Raw genomic sequence first — 18929 nt, 5'->3', positions numbered from 1 at the left:
AACCGCTGGAGGGTCTGAGTTGCGACCCCGGGAACGGAAGTCCGTGACGTCAGGACTCCGCCCCGTGTGACGTCACGCCCGTCCCCTCAATGCAAGTCTATGGGAGGGTCCATCACGCCCCATCCAATAGACTTGCATTGAGGGGACGGGCGTGACGTCACAAAGGGGGCGGAGTCCTGACGTCATGGACTTCCGTTCCCGGAGTTGGGACTCAGACCCTCCAGCGGTTCCGGTGAGAACACAGGTGGGTGCCGCATTCAATAATGCGGTGGTCCCCAGCAGCGGGACCCCCGCGATCAGACATCTTATCCCCTATCCTTTGGATAGGGGATAAGATGTCTAGGGGGGAGGGGGGAAGTACACCTTTAAAGGGGTGCTCCGGTGGAAAATAATTATTATAAATAATGATAAAGAATAAACAAGGCCACAACTTGTCTACATTCCCTGTAATATGATCATTAAAGGAAATCAATTGGATACAATGTGTCTCCGGAAAAACATCTTGATGTATTGAAAACATTTACAACAAACATAAAAACACAAATATACAATAGAAATCCTGTCTAAGTCAAATAAGTGACGTCAAGCTATTCTGCGCACTGTGTGGACTATAGGCGGTGCGTGAACACCACCGGACACCATAGTGGGTCTACCAGAGGACACCCCCTTATTATACCCCAGAGGGCACAGTCACCTATCAGGGGGTTGTCATAGTGTGAGGGGTAACTAGCAGTACCCAGTGCTATAAGGGGCACCTCTTAAGTGGAGTAAGGGCCGTGTATACAGCTGAGGACCATAAATTGATCGGCACTACTCCCTGTGGGGGGGGGGGGGGGGGGGGATGTGGCGTTTGTTGTATTATCAGATGTTACAATGTATTTGTGACATCGATGACTATTTGATACACGGGAGGATAAGAGCAGCGTCAGCTTTAGTCATTATTACATAGTAAAGACAAACATTTGGGACATAACTATTCTTCCCGGTATAAACATTACAATAAATGTATAATTAATTCTACACAACATTATTCTGGTGCATGTTCTGCCACAATTCAGGCCCATCAGGTACAGTAATGGGGGTCGGGGTTTCTCCTCTGTGAATTCTCTGATGAGTTTCCAAGCCTAAATTCCTTGTAAAACATTTTCTACATACAGAACATCAAAGTGGCCGTTCTCCTGTGTGACTACTCTCATGTGCAACAAGTTGGGATTTCCATATAAAACTTCTCCCACATTCTGAACAAGAATGCGGCTTCTCTCCTGTGTGACTTCTCTCATGCATAACACAATATGATTTACTTGCAAAACATTTCCCACATTCTGAGCATGAATATGGCTTCTCTCCTGTGTGACTTCTCGCATGTGCAAGAAGACTGGATTTGACTTTGAAACATTTCCCACATTCTGAACATGAATACGGCTTCACTTCAGTGTGACCTTTCTCATGTATATCAAGACGTGATTTATATGCAAAACATTTCCCACATTCTGAACAAGAATATGGCTTCTCTCCTGTGTGACTTCTCTTGTGTCTAATAAGTTCTACATTAGTTATAAAACATTTTCCACATTCTAAACATAAATATGAATTCTCTTCTGTGTGACTTCTCTCGTGTTTAACAAGAGCTGCTTTTCTTGTAAAGCGTTTCCCACATTCTGAGCATGAATGAAGCTTCTCTCCTAGGTGACTTCTCGCATGAGATAGAAGATGGGATTTGCATTTGAAACACTTTCCACATTCTGAACATGAATATGGATATGGATTCTCTCCTGTGTGAATTTTCTCATGTTTAACAAGATGTGATTTTCGTGTAAAACATTTGCCACATTCTGAACAGGAATGTGCCTTTATTCCAGTGTGACTACTCTCATGTAGGGCAAGACTTGTTTTCCCTACAAAATATTTCCCACATTCTGAACATGTATATGGCTCCTCACCTGTGTGACTTTTTTCATGCATGACAAGACTTGATCTATCTCCAAAACATTTTCCACATTCCAAACATGAATATGGCTTCTCGTCTGCGTGAATTATCTCATGCATGACAAGACTTGATCTATCTACAAAACATTTTCCACATTCTAAACATAAATATGTCTTCTCTTCTGTGTGACTCTTCTCATGTAACTGAAGATGTGATTGGGTTATATATGGTTTCTCAGATACTGAACACACATACGGCTTCTCTTCTGTATGACTTTCACTGTGTATAACAAGATCTGATCTTCTTGTAAACTGTTTCCCACATTCATCACATTGAAGACTTTCACTCTCTTTCTGCTCTGTGGTGGTAAAAATGTGTGGTTGGTCAGGAGAAGATTCCTCATGATCAGGGGGATTATTATATGATAGATATGGATGGACATTAGGGGTAAGGAGGTCTTCTCCTGAGGAGCGCTCCATGATCTCTCCATCTCCTCTATCATTCAGGAATAACATGAAGTTTCCCTCAGAATTCTTACTGGGATTTCCTGTTGGGATAAAAACGGATTATGGGACAAATTATTATTAGGTTGGAAGCACACATGAAGTTTTGATGCAGGTTTTGATGGTCACCTGACCCCAGAAGAGAATACAGAGAAGAGAAGATGATCTCCCTTTATAAAACTTTCCTCTTTTTGGGATCACTCCAGGCACTGACTATGTCCCCCCCCCCCCCATGATCATAGTAAACAATAGACTGGAGGGGACCTGTTTGGAGGTCATTGTACAGGGGAGGGGGGGGGGGTGGAAGGGTTTTAATGATGCCCAGACTGTCTATAATTAAAAAACTATGGAGCTGTATATACCTTCCACGCAATGCTGAGCCACCGGGAGGAGCTATGTAAGAGAAGACTGAGCCACCAGGGGGAGCTATGTAAGAGAAGACTGAGTCACCAGGAGGAGCTATATAAGGAAAGACTGAGCCACCAGGGGGAGCTATGTAAGAGAAGACTGATCCACCAGGAGGAGCTATGTAAGAGAAGACTGAGCCACCAGGAGGAGCTATGTAATAGAAGGCTGATCCACCAGGAGGAGCTATGTAAGGAAAGACTGAGCCACCAGGGGGAGCCATGTAAGTGAAGACTAAGCCACCGGGAGGAGCTATGTAAGAGAAGACTGAGTCACCAGGAGGAGCTATGTAAGAGAAGACTGATCCACCAGGAGGAGCTATGTAAGAGAAGACTGAGTCACCAGGAGGAGCTATATAAGGAAAGACTGAGCCACCAGGGGGAGCTATGTAAGTGAAGACTAAGCCACCGGGAGGAGCTATGTAAGAGAAGACTGAGCCACCAGGGGGAGCTATGTAAGAGAAGACTGAGTCACCAGGAGGAGCTATGTAAGGGAAGACTGAGACACCAGGGGGAGCTATGTAAGGGAAGACTGATCCACCAGGAGGAGCTATGTAAGGGAAGACTGATCCACCAGGGGGAGCTATGTAAGGGAAGACTGATCCACCAGGAGGAGCTATGTAAGGGAAGACTGATCCACCAGGGGGAGCTATGTAAGGGAAGACTGAGCCACCAGGAGGAGCTATGTAAAGGAAGACTGATCCACCAGGGGGAGCTATGTAATAGAAGACTGATCCACCAGGAGGAGCTATGTAAGAGAAGACTGATCCACCAGGAGGAGCTATGTAAGAGAAGACTGATCCACCAGGAGCAGCAATGTAAGGGAAGACTGAGCCACCAGGAGGAGCTATGTAAGGGAAGACTGATCCACCAGGGGGAGCTATGTAAGAGAAGACTGATCCACCAGGAGGAGCTATGTAAGAGAAGACTGATCCACCAGGAGGAGCTATGTAAGGGAAGACTGATCCACCAGGAGGAGCTATGTAAGGGAAGACTGAGCCACCAGGAGGAGCTATGTAAGGGGAGACTGAGAGACTGAGGCACCAGGGGGAGATATGTAAGGGAAGACTGAGCCACAAGGAGGAGCTATGTAAGGGAAGACTGAGCCACCAGGAGGAGCTATGTAAGGGAAGACTGATCCACCAGGAGGAGCTATGTAAGGGAAGACTGATCCACCAGGGGGAGCTATGTAAGGGAAGGTGGAGCCATTGGGAAATTACAGATGTGTCCAGTCTGTGAGATCCAGGAGAAAAGGAAATTATATACACTTGGGATGGAATTTATCGAAGATTTACCTGCTAGTTTGGGTGTAAAAATGGGTTAATTTATCAGTGTTAAATTTACGACTTTTCTTTGGATTTTTGGTTTACACAAGAAATCAGGTTGAGTTGTTATACACAGATTTGTAATAAGTTTAATGCAGCGGTGATGGATTCTAAACGTTCTCAGACCTGTCTTACAATCTGGCCATGGACAGGGAGCACATACACAGCGGAGGACTGAAAAAAAAAAATATGGCTGCCGGAACCATATTCATCACATGACCTGCATGTATACATCACCACCACACAAATTAAAGGGAAAAAAAAATGTTAACCTACAGCAGCCGCGATAAATCTTCCTGTAACATGGCATCAGGAGAGCATGTACCATGGTTGTGCCATAACTGTGTGTACCCACCATCCCGAGGAGAATCTGCCCGGCAACAGACAAACACTTCCTGTTGTTTACCTAAAAAGCCTTATAAGGACAATGGAATGTGTAATGTCATGTGACTTGTCTTGAATGAGGGGGGATTTGAAACTGTTGATTACCTCATGTCTTGTGGAGGGGACATGAAAACTGCCGATTTACCTCAATAAATAAATCAGTTTATGTTCTGAGTTCACATGGACCAGAGGTGAGTGATGTCTTCTCTGAGGGGACATAATGATCACATGGTTCTGGTGTCTTCTCTGAGGGGACATAAGGATCACATGGTTCTGGTGTCTTCTCTGAGAGGACATAATGATCACATGGTTCTGGTGTCTTCTCTGAGGGGACATAAGGATCACATGGTTCTGGGGTCTTCTCTGAGGGGACATAAGGATCACATGGTTCTGGTGTCTTCTCTGAGGGGACATAATGATCACATGGTTCTGGTGTCTTCTCTGAGGAGACATAATGATCACATGGTTCTGGTGTCTTCTCTGAGGAGACATAAGGATCACATGGTTCTGGTGTCTTCTCTGAGGGGACATAATGATCACATGGTTCTGGTGTCTTCTCTGAGGGGACATAATGATCACATGGTTCTGGTGTCTTCTCTGAGGGAACATAATGATCACATGGTTCTGGTGTCTTCTCTGAGAGGACATAAGGATCACATGGTTCTGGTGTCTTCTCTGAGGAGACATAATGATCACATGGTTCTGGTGTCTTCTCTGAGAGGACATAATGATCACATGGTTCTGGGGGTCTTCTCTGAGGGAACATAATGATCACATGGTTCTGGTGTCTTCTCTGAGGGGACATAATGATCACATGGTTCTGGTGTCTTCTCTGAGGAGACATAATGATCACATGGTTCTGGTGTCTTCTCTGAGGAGACATAATGATCACATGGTTCTGGTGTCTTCTCTGAGAGGACATAATGATCACATGGTTCTGGTGTCTTCTCTGAGAGGACATAATGATCACATGGTTCTGGTGTCTTCTCTGAGGGGACATATGGATCACATGGTTCTGGTGTCTTCTCTGAGAGGACATAATGATCACATGGTTCTGGTGTCTTCTCTGAGGAGACATAATGATCACATGGTTCTGGTGTCTTCTCTGAGGGGACATAATGATCACATGGTTCTGGTGTCTTCTCTGAGGACATAATGATCACATGGTTCTGGTGTCTTCTCTGAGGACATAATGATCACATGGTTCTGGGGTCTTCTCTGAGGACATAATGATCACATGGTTCTGGTGTCTTCTCTGAGGGGATATAATGATCACATGGTTCTGGGGTCTTCTCTGAGGACATAATGATCACATGGTTCTGGTGTCTTCTCTGAGGGGACATAAGGATCACATGGTTCTGGTGTCTTCTCTGAGGGGACATAATGATCACATGGTTCTGGGGGCTTCTCTGAGAGGACATAATGATCACATGGTTCTGGTGTCTTCTCTGTGGGGACATAATGATCACATGGTTCTGGGGGCTTCTCTGAGGGGACATAATGATCACATGGTTCTGGTGTCTTCTCTGAGAGGACATAATGATCACATGGTTCTGGTGTCTTCTCTGTGGGGACATAATGATCACATGGTTCTGGTGTCTTCTCTGAGGGACATAAGGATCACATGGTTCTGGTGTCTTCTCTGAGAGGACGTAATGATTACATGGTTCTGGTGTCTTCTCTGAGGGGACGTAATGATCACATGGTTCTGGTGTCTTCTCTGAGGAGACATAATGATCACATGGTTCTGGTGTCTTCTCTGAGAGGACGTAATGATTACATGGTTCTGGTGTCTTCTCTGAGGGGACATAATGATCACATGGTTCTGGTGTCTTCTCTGAGGACATAATGATCACATGGTTCTGGTGTCTTCTCTGAGGACATAATGATCACATGGTTCTGGGGTCTTCTCTGAGGACATAAGGATCACATGGTTCTGGTGTCTTCTCTGAGGGGACATAATGATCACATGGTTCTGGGGTCTTCTCTGAGGACATAATGATCACATGGTTCTGGTGTCTTCTCTGAGGGGACATAAGGATCACATGGTTCTGGTGTCTTCTCTGAGGGGACATAATGATCACATGGTTCTGGGGGCTTCTCTGAGAGGACATAATGATCACATGGTTCTGGTGTCTTCTCTGTGGGGACATAATGATCACATGGTTCTGGGGGCTTCTCTGAGGGGACATAATGATCACATGGTTCTGGTGTCTTCTCTGAGAGGACATAATGATCACATGGTTCTGGTGTCTTCTCTGTGGGGACATAATGATCACATGGTTCTGGTGTCTTCTCTGAGGGACATAAGGATCACATGGTTCTGGTGTCTTCTCTGAGGAGACATAATGATCACATGGTTCTGGTGTCTTCTCTGAGGGGACGTAATGATCACATGGTTCTGGTGTCTTCTCTGAGGAGACATAATGATCACATGGTTCTGGGGGCTTCTCTGAGGGTACATACGGATCACATGATCTCAGGACAACACAGAGTGACCCAGTTGTGGTATCAGGACTCCCCCGTGGTGTTTGCGTTACTGAGCAATAGTGAATCACAGCCCGGAATTATTATCCAACTGTACTGTGAACTGTCACCGGGTTACGGTAATGTAGCCTCAACTGAAGAAACCTCAGAATTCCCTCTGTAAATGTATTATTACATACCTGGGGTAACACCTCCTGGAATTATTACATACCAGGGGTAACACCTCCTGGCATTATTACATACCTGGGGTAACACCTCCTGGAATTATTACATACCAGGGGTAACACCTCCTGGCATTATTACATACCTGGGGTAACACCTCCTGGAATTATTACATACCTGGGGTAACACCTCCTGGAATTATTACATACCTGGGGTAACACCTCCTGGAATTATTACATACCTGGGGTAACACCTCCTGGCATTATTACATACCTGGGGTAACACCTCCTGGAATTTCCTCCTTCACTTCCCTCATACACGGGTGATGGCCCCTCATCCTCTCTTCTTCATCCTCCACTTTATAATTAGTCAGATCTCCCCCCTGATGTGACATATAGAACAATTCACTACAATACAGCAGACAGGAGGAGCAACAGAGACACCCAAAATCTATCCCCACATCTATGACTGCGGGACTCCCCTATAGAGATATAGGATCAGCCTCATCTACCTGATGCTTCTCTGGGACATTTCCCTCTGGACAGTCCTGGGAATACAGAGGGCGGGGACACCTCTCAGGTGGATTTCTATCCATGACTCCATCTGTAGGGAACACACAGTGATGAATAGATTATTCCATGTGATGATCAGATGATGGGTGTAGTAGTATCTAGGAGACCCTCCACCAATAAAAGTCTCCCCCTCCTTACACTGCTGATCGGCCCAGAAATCCGTCTCCTCTTCTGGTTCAACTTTAACCTCAACCTTAATATCCATCAGATCTTCACCCTAAAGACCAAAAAAAAAACCACAACAAAATAAAAGGGGCTCCGAATTCCACCATAACCTGGGCCTTTATCTCCACAGGTTGTTTTCCTCAGTTATTCTGCCCGGTAACAGCTGTTCTGCTGAGAGATGGATTCCTGCTTCTGATTGGAGGATCAGATTCTGCCCGGTAACCATGATCTTCTGCCCAGCAATGCTCCAGCCCAACAACAGCATTCTGATTGGCTGGAGGCCCATTGGTGGGAAAAGTATTTCCCTTATATACTGGGCTGTGGTGTCTCCAGCTCAGTCACCTGTGGGAAGATTAGAAGAAGCCCCGCCCTCCCCCTTTTATTTCACTTTCCTTTCCATCACAATGTTTTATAGAAGGGGTAAGTGACCCGAGAAGTGATGGGGGACATGTCTATTATTATATCTTATTGTGGTTCTGTGATTTTATTACTACGACTTTGGTTTGAGGATTTGGTATTTTGATCATAATTATTTATTTATTCTTGCATGAGCAGAGCCAAGGCACCGGGCAAGAGATTGCGGGGGAGGGCTGTGTCAAATGGAGTTCCCCTTTAATTAGGGTGGGATCTATGATGCCATGATCATGGGTTCAATCACTTTGTAGTCATACTAGGGAAACTTTAACACTATCTACCTGATTGATCTCTGGGACATTTCCCTCTGGACAGTCCTGGGAATACAGAGGACGGGGACACCTCTCGGGTGGATTTCTATCAATGACTCCATCTGTAGGGAACACACAGGGAATGAATACATCAGTGCTGGATAGATTTCTATGTTACCAGGTAGTGAGAGTGATATATATATACATGTCTCTTACCTTGTGACGTGAAGGGCCGGTGATCCTCCATCATGACTATGTCCTGGTACAGATCCTTGTGTCCTTCTACATACTCCCACTCCTCCATGGAGAAATAGACCGCCACATCCTGACACCTTATAGGAACCTGACACACAATGATACCGTCATCACCAGACCCCTCCATTACTATATAATGTCCCAGCAGTGTCACCTCTCCAGTCATCACCAGACCACTCCATTACTGTATAATGTCCCAGCAGTGTCACCTCTCAAGTCATCACCAGACCCCTCCATTACTGTATAATGTCCCAGCAGTGTCACCTCTCCAGTCAGCAGCTCAGTGATCCTGTGGGTGAGTTCTAGGATCTTCTGCTCATTTATCAATGAGTGAAGTGGAGGCTCCTTGATGGGGCCCCGGGCCCTGCTCGGTCCTCCTGACTCATGGAGATGGCTGCTGGGGGCCACACACTCCCCCCATGTCTTCTTCACTATGGTGTAATCCTGTGTATGGAGAGAGACAATGAGGGGACTGACCCCAGTATTCCTCCCTCACTACAAAGAGGAGATTGTGCCCCCAGTATAGAGCTCTAGTGAGCACATCTGGAATACTGGTGTGGGGTCAGTTCTGGAGACCTCACCTACAAAGAGACATTTATAAACATAGAGCGGCTCCAAAGATGGGGACAACAAATGGTGTAAATGTAGATGGGGGGAAGACAATGGTGTAAATGTAGATGGGGGGACGACAATGGTGTAAATGTAGATGGGGGGACAACAATGGTGTAAATGTAGATGGGGGGACAACAATGGTGTAAATGTGGGTACAACAAGGTTGGATATATAGATTGGGGGACAACAATGGTGGAAATGTAGATGGGTCACCTCACCTCTCCAGTCAGCAGGTGGAGGATCTCCAAGGTGAAGTGTAATATTCTCTCAGCCACCTCATTCCTGTCCTTGTCCATCCTTGGGGGGTCATTCATGAGAAGAGGAGACAACTGGATCAGCTGGAGGGGAAGTGGCAATAACTGGATCAGCTGAGATAACCGGATCAGCTGGAGGGGTAGAGGAGACAACTGGATCAGCTGGAGGGGAAGAGGAGACAACTGGATAAGCTGGAGGGGAAGAGGAGACAACTCGATCAGCTGGAGGAGGAAGAGGAGACAACTCGATCAGCTGGAGGGGGATAGTCCTGTGGGGCCTTTATTAGAGAAGGAGGGGCTCTAAATCATGTCACATACACATCCTTGTTTATTATATACTATTGGAGTACCCGGCATTGCCCAGTTTTACCTACCTAACCCTTGTGGGGGAGGAAAAGCAACATAGAGGGAGTACTTGTCCTCATATCCCGTCCTCATATCCTGTGATCATATCCTGTCCCCAGGTGGGACAAGGAGGCCCCAAAGTAAACTAAGGATAAAAAATCTAAAAAGTTAAACCTAGAAAATGTGAGGTTTGTTCTACTATATCGCTTGAAGGATGTATTAAAAGGAGATGTCCGATGCGCACTTTTCTTATTGTATCCGTTCCGGGCTGCAAAAAAAAAAAAAAGAAAATAAGCTTTCTCTTGCCTGCCTACACTCCCCCGGTGCTCCGGTACAGGTGTTCGGTCTCCGGGCTGTATTCTTCTTACTTCCTGTTAGCCCGGCACGTCACACGGAGCTTCAGCCTATCACTGGCCGAGGCGGGACATCACTGCGGCCGGTGATAGGTTGAAGCTCCATGTGACGTGCCGGGCTAACAGGAAGTAAGAAGAATACAGCCCGGGGACCGAACACCTGTACTGAAGCACCGGGGGAGCCTAGGCAGGTAAGAGAAAAATGTTTTTCTTTTATTTTTCAGCCCGCAACGGATAAAATAAGAAAAGTGAGCACCGGACATCTCCTTTAAGCCCCTATGTAAAGCATTTATGGATAAATTAATTCAGCAGGAATCCCCGTCTTATTTTGAGGAACTTCGCTCTATTATTAAATCTATATTTGCTAATGCTCTGCCAAAAGCTCAGATAATTGATCCATCTCCACCGGTGTATCCTTTCCATATGTCGGCTCTTCCTTCTTTTTCGGATCCTCCTTTGTTAAAAAGACGAAACACCACTATCTTAGTAAACTCTGATTCTGAGATATTATTTCTCCTCTGAGGACACTGAAATTTTACTTAATGCTATTAGAAATGCAATGAACATTCCTGAAACTGCTGAACCTACTTCGGTCCAAGACCGCATGTTTGCGGGTTTGAAACCTAAAAAACAACAGGTGTTCACGGTTCATGACAGCATTAAAGATTTGATTCTTGAAGATTGGAAAGAACCTGAGAAAAGGCTGTTACTTTCCAAGGAATTTCGTTCTAGATTTCCTTTTAATGAGGAAGATACCAAGTTATGGAATGAAATTCCAAAAGTTGACATGCAAGTGTCTAAAGTGGTAAAAAAGACATCTTTACCCTATGAGTATAGTTATCAACTTAAAGACCCTATAGACCATAAGATGGACGGGTTGTTAAAAAAAAATTATGGGACTCTTCTTCTGCTCAGATTAATCCCAATATCGTGGCTACTACTGTAGCAATGTCTTTGTTTGTCTGGCTCGAACAACTGGAGAGTCACCTTTCCAGCAAAACTTCTAGAGAAGAGATTTAAGCATCAGTTCCTATGTTAAAACTAGCTACAGCGTTCTTAGTTGACGTCTGAGTCGGTCAGAATGTCCTCCAGGCCGGCTGTTCTGTGCAACTCAGTCAGATGAGCCTTATGGCTTGAAAACTGGCAGGGGGACTCTACCTCAAAGAGTAAGCTTTGTGGTATTCCTTTCCAGGGTAACTCCGTATTTGGCCCACTTTTAGACAAAATTCTGAAACAAGCGCGGATAAGAAAATGGTTCTTGATGAAGAAAAATTTACCAAAACAAAAAAAGTAATTTTCGTTCCTTTCCCAAAAACAAACAATGCAAAGGGAAAGGAAAAACAGGCAGATGGAGTCACCCAAAGGGAGGTAAGAGTAGAGAATTTTTGCTCAACTCTCCCTCAAACACCGCTTCCAAAAAACAATGACGGTCTTCAGGTGTTCAGGTGGGGGGGTGGAGACTCACTCGATTTTGTCCCCAGTGGGCGAACATCTCAAAAAATCTATTTATTCTGAACTCTCTGGAGTTCGGCTTCAGAATCGAGTTTGCCTTCCCTCCTCCTCAAAGATATCGCATTACAGATCTAGGATCAGAAAATGCAAACATGAGGCTCAGCTCAGGTATAAAATATCTCTTATCCCTCGAGGCTATTATTCCAGTTCCTCCACAAGAACTAGGCCTAGGTCATTACTTCAACTTATTCCTAGTCCCAACGCCGAATGGTTCCTTCAGAACCATTATAAATTTGAAGGGTCTCAACAAATGCATTATTTACAAAAGATTCAAAATGGAAACTCTGAAATCTGCTATTCCATTAATCCAAATTGACGCCTGGATGGCGACTATCGTTTTAAAATACACCTACTTCCATATTTCAATCTACAAGCCTCACCAAAAATACCTCAGGTTTTCAGTCCGGTTAAACAAGAAGGTTTATCATTTCCAATTCAAAGATCTACCCTTTGGAATATCCTCAGCTCCAAGGATATTCACAAAGGTCATGGTAGAGGTTGTAGCCTTCCTAAGACTAGAAGGGATCACGATCATTCCCTACCTAGACGATCTTTTGATCACTGCAAATTCTCATCACATACTGTCTTTACATGTCTAGAGGACAGTGTCATGTTTGCAAAACCTAGGCTGGATAGTAAACTTTCAGAAATCCGACCTCTCCCCATCAAGAACCAAGAGATTCCTAGTCATGATCCTGAATTCAGAGGTTAAAAAAAAAAAAAAAAAAACTTTCTTCCAGGAGAAAAAGTGTCATCTATTCAGCGAAAGATAAAAAAAAAAAAAAAAAAAAGGTGTTGAGAACCAAATCTGTCACCCTAAGGGAAGCCATGTCCCTACTGGGGTCCATGACTTCCTGCATTCCGGCTGTTCCCTGGTGCCAGAGTCACTCCAGACCTCTTCAGTCACATATACTGAAGATCTGAGATCGCTCTTAGTTATCCCTAGAAAAAAAAGATGAGGATCCCTCCTTTTGTAAAGAAATCTGGTGGCTAAAGAAGGAAAATCTTCTGATAGGTTTGCCATGGATCCCTCTTCCATCTATTTCTATAATAACAGATGCCAGTCTATGGGGCTGGGAAGCCGTAGTGGAAGATCTTCATCTGCAGGGTTCATGGTCCCAAGAAAACAGGACCTGTTCCATTAAACTATCAAGAACTAAAAGCGATATTCAAAGCTTTAAAAAATATAGTGGGGGGGGGGGGGTCTACATGTAAAAGTCTACTCGGTCGACACTACAGCAGTGGCCTTCATCAAACCACCAGGGGGGAACAAGACACACACCTCTGAATATTAGACGTCCCGAAGGATGGTTTTGACCTAGGTTTACCTCTGAGTATACTAAAGGTCCAGGCGGCAGCCCTTGGCTGTTTCTTTGATGTTAGCATTGATGAACACAAATGGGTCAAACTGTTTTTTTCAGCAATTTCCAGAATAAGACCAAAAATTTCTAATCTTTCTTACCCTTGGGATTTAAATATTTTATTATCATCCTTAATTAAAGAACCTTCTGAGCCTGTCAGAATCAGCCATCAGGTTCCTTACCTGGAAAACCCATGTTTCTTGGGGCAATAACATCTGCCAGAAGAGTAAGTGAAATCCAATCCTTGCCTTATTGTACTCGAAGATAGGATTATTTGAAAACATAATCCTGCTTTCCTCCCGAAAGTTGTATCCAATTTTCATAGATCCCAAGACATAATTCTTCCCTCTTTCTGTGCCAGTCCCAAAAACAGTAAGAATTCCATAAGCTGGATGTCAGAGAGTGGTCTTACACTATCTAGAGATCACTAGAACCTGGAGAAAAGATTCTAGCTTCTTTATTTAGTATCAAGGACCAAACAGAGGAAAGAAAGCATCGAAAAACGAAATTTCCAGATGGATTAAGTCAGCTATCAGTCATTCCTATACTACTTCGGGTCAAGAAGTTCCGGAGGCATCAAAGCTCATTCCACTAGGGCTGTTTCAGTCTCCTAGGCTGAGAGAGCTTCGGCCTCTCTTGAACATATATGCAGAGCGGCAACTTTGTCTTCTCCGCACACTTTATTCAAAAATTATAAGCTGGATGTAGCCTCCTCTCAGGACCTTGGTTCCGACCGGAAGGTGCTGCAGGCTGTGGTCCCTCCCTAAATCTACACTTATCTGGTATGTCTCATGTGGTGCTGTCGTGACTGGACGATGTGAAAAGTGGGAATTATGACTTACCGATAATTCAGTTTTCATGAGTCCATCACGATAGTGCCTATTTATTCCCACCCTTATTATTAATGTGTATTTGTACATGTATATTAACACTGCTCTCTTAGTAATTTATAAACACTGAGGGAGTATAGAGGGAAAGGCCTTTTTAACCTCTCTTGTGCTTCCTGCTCCTATGCAGATAGGGGGAGCAATCTCATGTGCTGCTGTTGTGATGGACTCATGAAAACTGAATTATCGGTAAGTCATATTTCCCACTTTCTCATAGACTTGTATAGGACTTTAAACAAAAACCCTGACTCTCGCAAATGGGGGTGGGTAAGGGTTAAATTACCTATCCTATGTTTGTAATTGACATATAAGTAACATGTGACCAAGTCCCATGTCAATATCTTTAGCCGTTTGGAAGTGATGCTGGAACACACACACACACACACACATTTACATACACACATACACTGGGGGGAAAAAGTTTTTAGTCAGCCACCAATTGTGCAAGTTCTTCCACTTATAAAGATGAGAGGCTGTCAAATACATCACAGATTATAACCTCAACTATGAGAGAGTGAGAAAAAAATCCAAAATCCACACTCCAGCCACATGAGGTCTAGCATTGTCTTGCATAAGGAGGAACCCAACCGCACCAGCATATGGTCTCATAAGGGGTCTGGGTATCTCATCTCAGTGTCTAATGGCAGTCAGGCTACCTCTAGCAAGCACATGGAGGGCTTTGCAGCCCCCCCAAAGAAATGCCATCCCACACCCTTACCTTACTGACCCACCGCCAAACCGGTAATACTGGAGGATGTTGCAAGCAGCAGACTGTTCTCCACGGTGTCTCCAGATTCTGTCACGTCTGTCACATGTGCTCAGTGAGAACCTGCTTTCATCTGTGAAGAGCACAGGGCGCCAGTGGCAGTGTTCTCTGGCAAATGCCAAACGTCCTGCACAGTGTTGGGCTGTAAGCACAACCCCAACCTGTGGACGTCGGGCCCTCATACCACCCACATGAAGTCTGTTTCTGACCATTTGAGTGGACACATGCACATTTTTGGCCTGCGGGAGGTCATTTTGCAGGGCTCTGGCAGTGCTCCTCCTTGCACAAAGGCGAAGGTAGCGGTCCTACTGCTGGGTTGTTGCCCTCCTACGGCCTCCTCCACATCTCCTGATTACTGGCCTGTCTCCTGATAGCGCCTCCATGCTCTGGACACTACGCTGACAGACACAGCAAACCTTCTTGTCACAGCTCGCATTGATGTGCCATCCTGGATAAGCTGCACTACCTGAGCCACTTGTGTGGGTTGTAGACTCAGTCTCATATCACTAGAGTGAAAGCACCGCTAGCATTCAAAAGTGACCAAAACATCAGCCAGGAAGCATAGGAACTGAGAAGTGGTCTGTGGTCACCACCTGCAGAACAACTCCTTTATTTGGGGGGTGTCTTGCTAATTGCCTATAATATAATTTCCACCTGTTGTCTGTTCCATGTGAAATTGACTGTCATTCAGTGTTCTTCCTGAGTGGACAGTGACTTGGAGTTACGTTGTGTTGTGTAAGTGTTCCCTTAATATTTTTGAGCAAATACTTATTTTCCACCATAATTTGCAAATAAATACCTAAAAAATCAGACAATGTGATTTTATGGATTTTTTTTTCTCATTCTCTCATAGTGGAGGTTATAACCTCTGATGAAAATTACAGCCTCATCTTTATAAGGGGGAGAACTTGTACATTTGGTGGCTGACATATACATATATATATATTTATACATAGATATCATAGAGGGGTCACATCATATATCACATACACATCCTCACTTATTATATATATCATACAGGGATCACATCATATATCACATACACATCCTCACTTATTATATATATCATACAGGGATCACATCATATATCACATACACATCCTCACTTATTATATATATCATACAGGGATCACATCATATATCACATACACATCCTCACTTATTATATATATCATACAGGGATCACATCATATATCACATACACATCCTCACTTATTATATATATCATACAGGGATCACATCATATATCACATACACATCCTCACTTATTATATATATCATACAGGGATCACATCATATATCACATACACATCCTCACTTATTATATATATATATCATACAGGGGTCATATCATATATCACATACACATCCTCACTTATTATATATATATCATACAGGGATCACATCATATATCACATACACATCCTCACTTATTATATATATATCATACAGGGATCACATCATATATCACATACACATCCTCACTTATTATATATATATCATACAGGGATCACATCACATACACATCTTCACTTATTATATATATATATATCATACAGGGGTCACATCATATATCACATACACATCCTCACTTATTATATATATATCATACAGGGATCACATCATATATCACATACACATCCTCACTTATTATATATATCATACAGGGATCACATCATATGTTACATACACATCCTCACTTATTATATATATATCATACAGGGGTCACATCATATATCACATACACATCCTCACTTATTATATATCATACAGAGGTCACATCATATATCACATACACATCCTCACTTATATATATATCATACAGGGGTCACATCATATATCACATACACATCCTCACTTATTATATATATCATACAGGGACCACATCATATATCACATACACATCCTCACTTATATATATATCATACAGGGATCACATCATATATCACATACACATCCTCACTTATTATATATATATCATACAGGGATCACATCATATATCACATACACATCCTCACTTATTATATATATCATACAGGGATCACATCATATATCACATACACATCCTCACTTATTATATATATCATACAGGGATCACATCATATATCACATACACATCCTCACTTATTATATATATCATACAGGGACCACATCATATATCACATACACATCCTCACTTATTATATATATATATATCATACAGGGGTCACATCATATATCACATACACATCCTCACTTATATATATATCATACCGGGACCACATCATATATCACATACACATCCTCACTTATATATATATATATATCATACAGGGATCACATCATATATCACATACACATCCTCACTTATTATATATATATATATCATACAGGGATCACATCATATATCACATACACATCCTCACTTATATATATATCATACAGGGGTCACATCATATATCACATACACATCCTCACTTATATATATATCATACAGGGATCACATCATATATCACATACACATCCTCACTTATTATATATATATATATATCATACAGGGATCACATCATATATCACATACACATCCTCACTTATTATATATATCATACAGGGGTCCCATCATATATCACATACACATCCTCACTTATTATATATATCATACAGGGATCACATCATATATCACATACACATCCTCACTTATTATATATATATCATACAGGGATCACATCATATATCACATACACATCCTCACTTATTATACATATCATACAGGGATCACATCATATATCACATATACATCCTCACTTATTATATATATCATACAGGGATCACATCATATATCACATACACATCCTCACTTATTATATATATATATATATATATCATACAGGGTTCACATCATATATCACATACACATCCTCACTTATTATATATATATATCATACAGGGATCACATCATATATCACATACACATTCTCACTTATTATATATATCATACAGGGATCACATCATATATCACATACACATCCTCACTTATTATATATATATATATATCATACAGGGATCACATCATATATCACATACACATCCTCACTTATTATATATATATATCATACAGGGATCACATCATATATCACATACACATCCTCACTTATTATATATATCATACAGGGATCACATCATATATCACATACACATCCTCACTTATTATATATAGCATACAGGGGTCACATCATATATCACATACACATCCTCACTTATTATATATATCATACAGGGATCACATCATATATCACATACACATCCTCACTTATTATATATATATATATATCATACAGGGATCACATCATATATCACATACACATCCTCACTTATTATATATATCATACAGGGATCACATCATATATCACATACACATCCTCACTTATTATATATATCATACAGGGGTCACATCATATATCACATACACATCCTCACTTATTATATATATCATACAGGGATCACATCATATATCACATACACATCCTCACTTATTATATATATCATACAGGGACCACATCATATATCACATACACATCCTCACTTATTATATATATATATATATCATACAGGGGTCACATCATATATCACATACACATCCTCACTTATATATATATCATACAGGGACCACATCATATATCACATACACATCCTCACTTATTATATATATATATATCATACATCACATACACATCCTCACTTATTATATATATCATACAGGGATCACATCATATATCACATACACATCCTCACTTATATATATATCATACAGGGGTCACATCATATATCACATACACATCCTCACTTATTATATATCATACAGGGATCACGTCATATATCACATACACATCCTCACTTATTATATATATCATACAGGGATCACGTCATATATCACATACACATCCTCACTTATTATATATATATATCATACAGGGATCACATCATATATCACATACACATCCTCACTTATTA

The 18929-nt window shown here is 42.3% G+C and overlaps 1 protein-coding gene across 1 annotated transcript in view; it reads right to left on the bottom strand.

Annotated features, from left to right (window-relative positions):
• Window positions 1-345: 345 nt before the first annotated feature.
• The window catches only part of LOC130297988 (zinc finger protein ZFP2-like), a 23281-nt gene continuing 4697 nt past the window's right edge, over window positions 346-18929 (bottom strand). Inside the window, exons 2-9 of the mRNA XM_056550862.1 lie at window positions 9680-9907; window positions 9114-9293; window positions 8811-8937; window positions 8625-8716; window positions 7903-7981; window positions 7704-7795; window positions 7466-7574; window positions 346-2474 (exon numbers count right to left, since the gene is read on the bottom strand). Of these exons, the coding sequence (XP_056406837.1) occupies window positions 1162-2474; window positions 7466-7574; window positions 7704-7795; window positions 7903-7981; window positions 8625-8716; window positions 8811-8937; window positions 9114-9293; window positions 9680-9775 (2088 nt within the window). The 5' untranslated portion in view covers window positions 9776-9907 and the 3' untranslated portion in view covers window positions 346-1161. The remainder of the gene's footprint in view (window positions 2475-7465; window positions 7575-7703; window positions 7796-7902; window positions 7982-8624; window positions 8717-8810; window positions 8938-9113; window positions 9294-9679; window positions 9908-18929) is intronic.

This window comes from Hyla sarda (genome assembly GCF_029499605.1).
Source record: "Hyla sarda isolate aHylSar1 chromosome 1 unlocalized genomic scaffold, aHylSar1.hap1 SUPER_1_unloc_14, whole genome shotgun sequence".
NCBI lineage: Eukaryota > Metazoa > Chordata > Amphibia > Anura > Hylidae > Hyla > Hyla sarda.
This window is presented reverse-complemented; position numbering and strand designations above follow the sequence as displayed.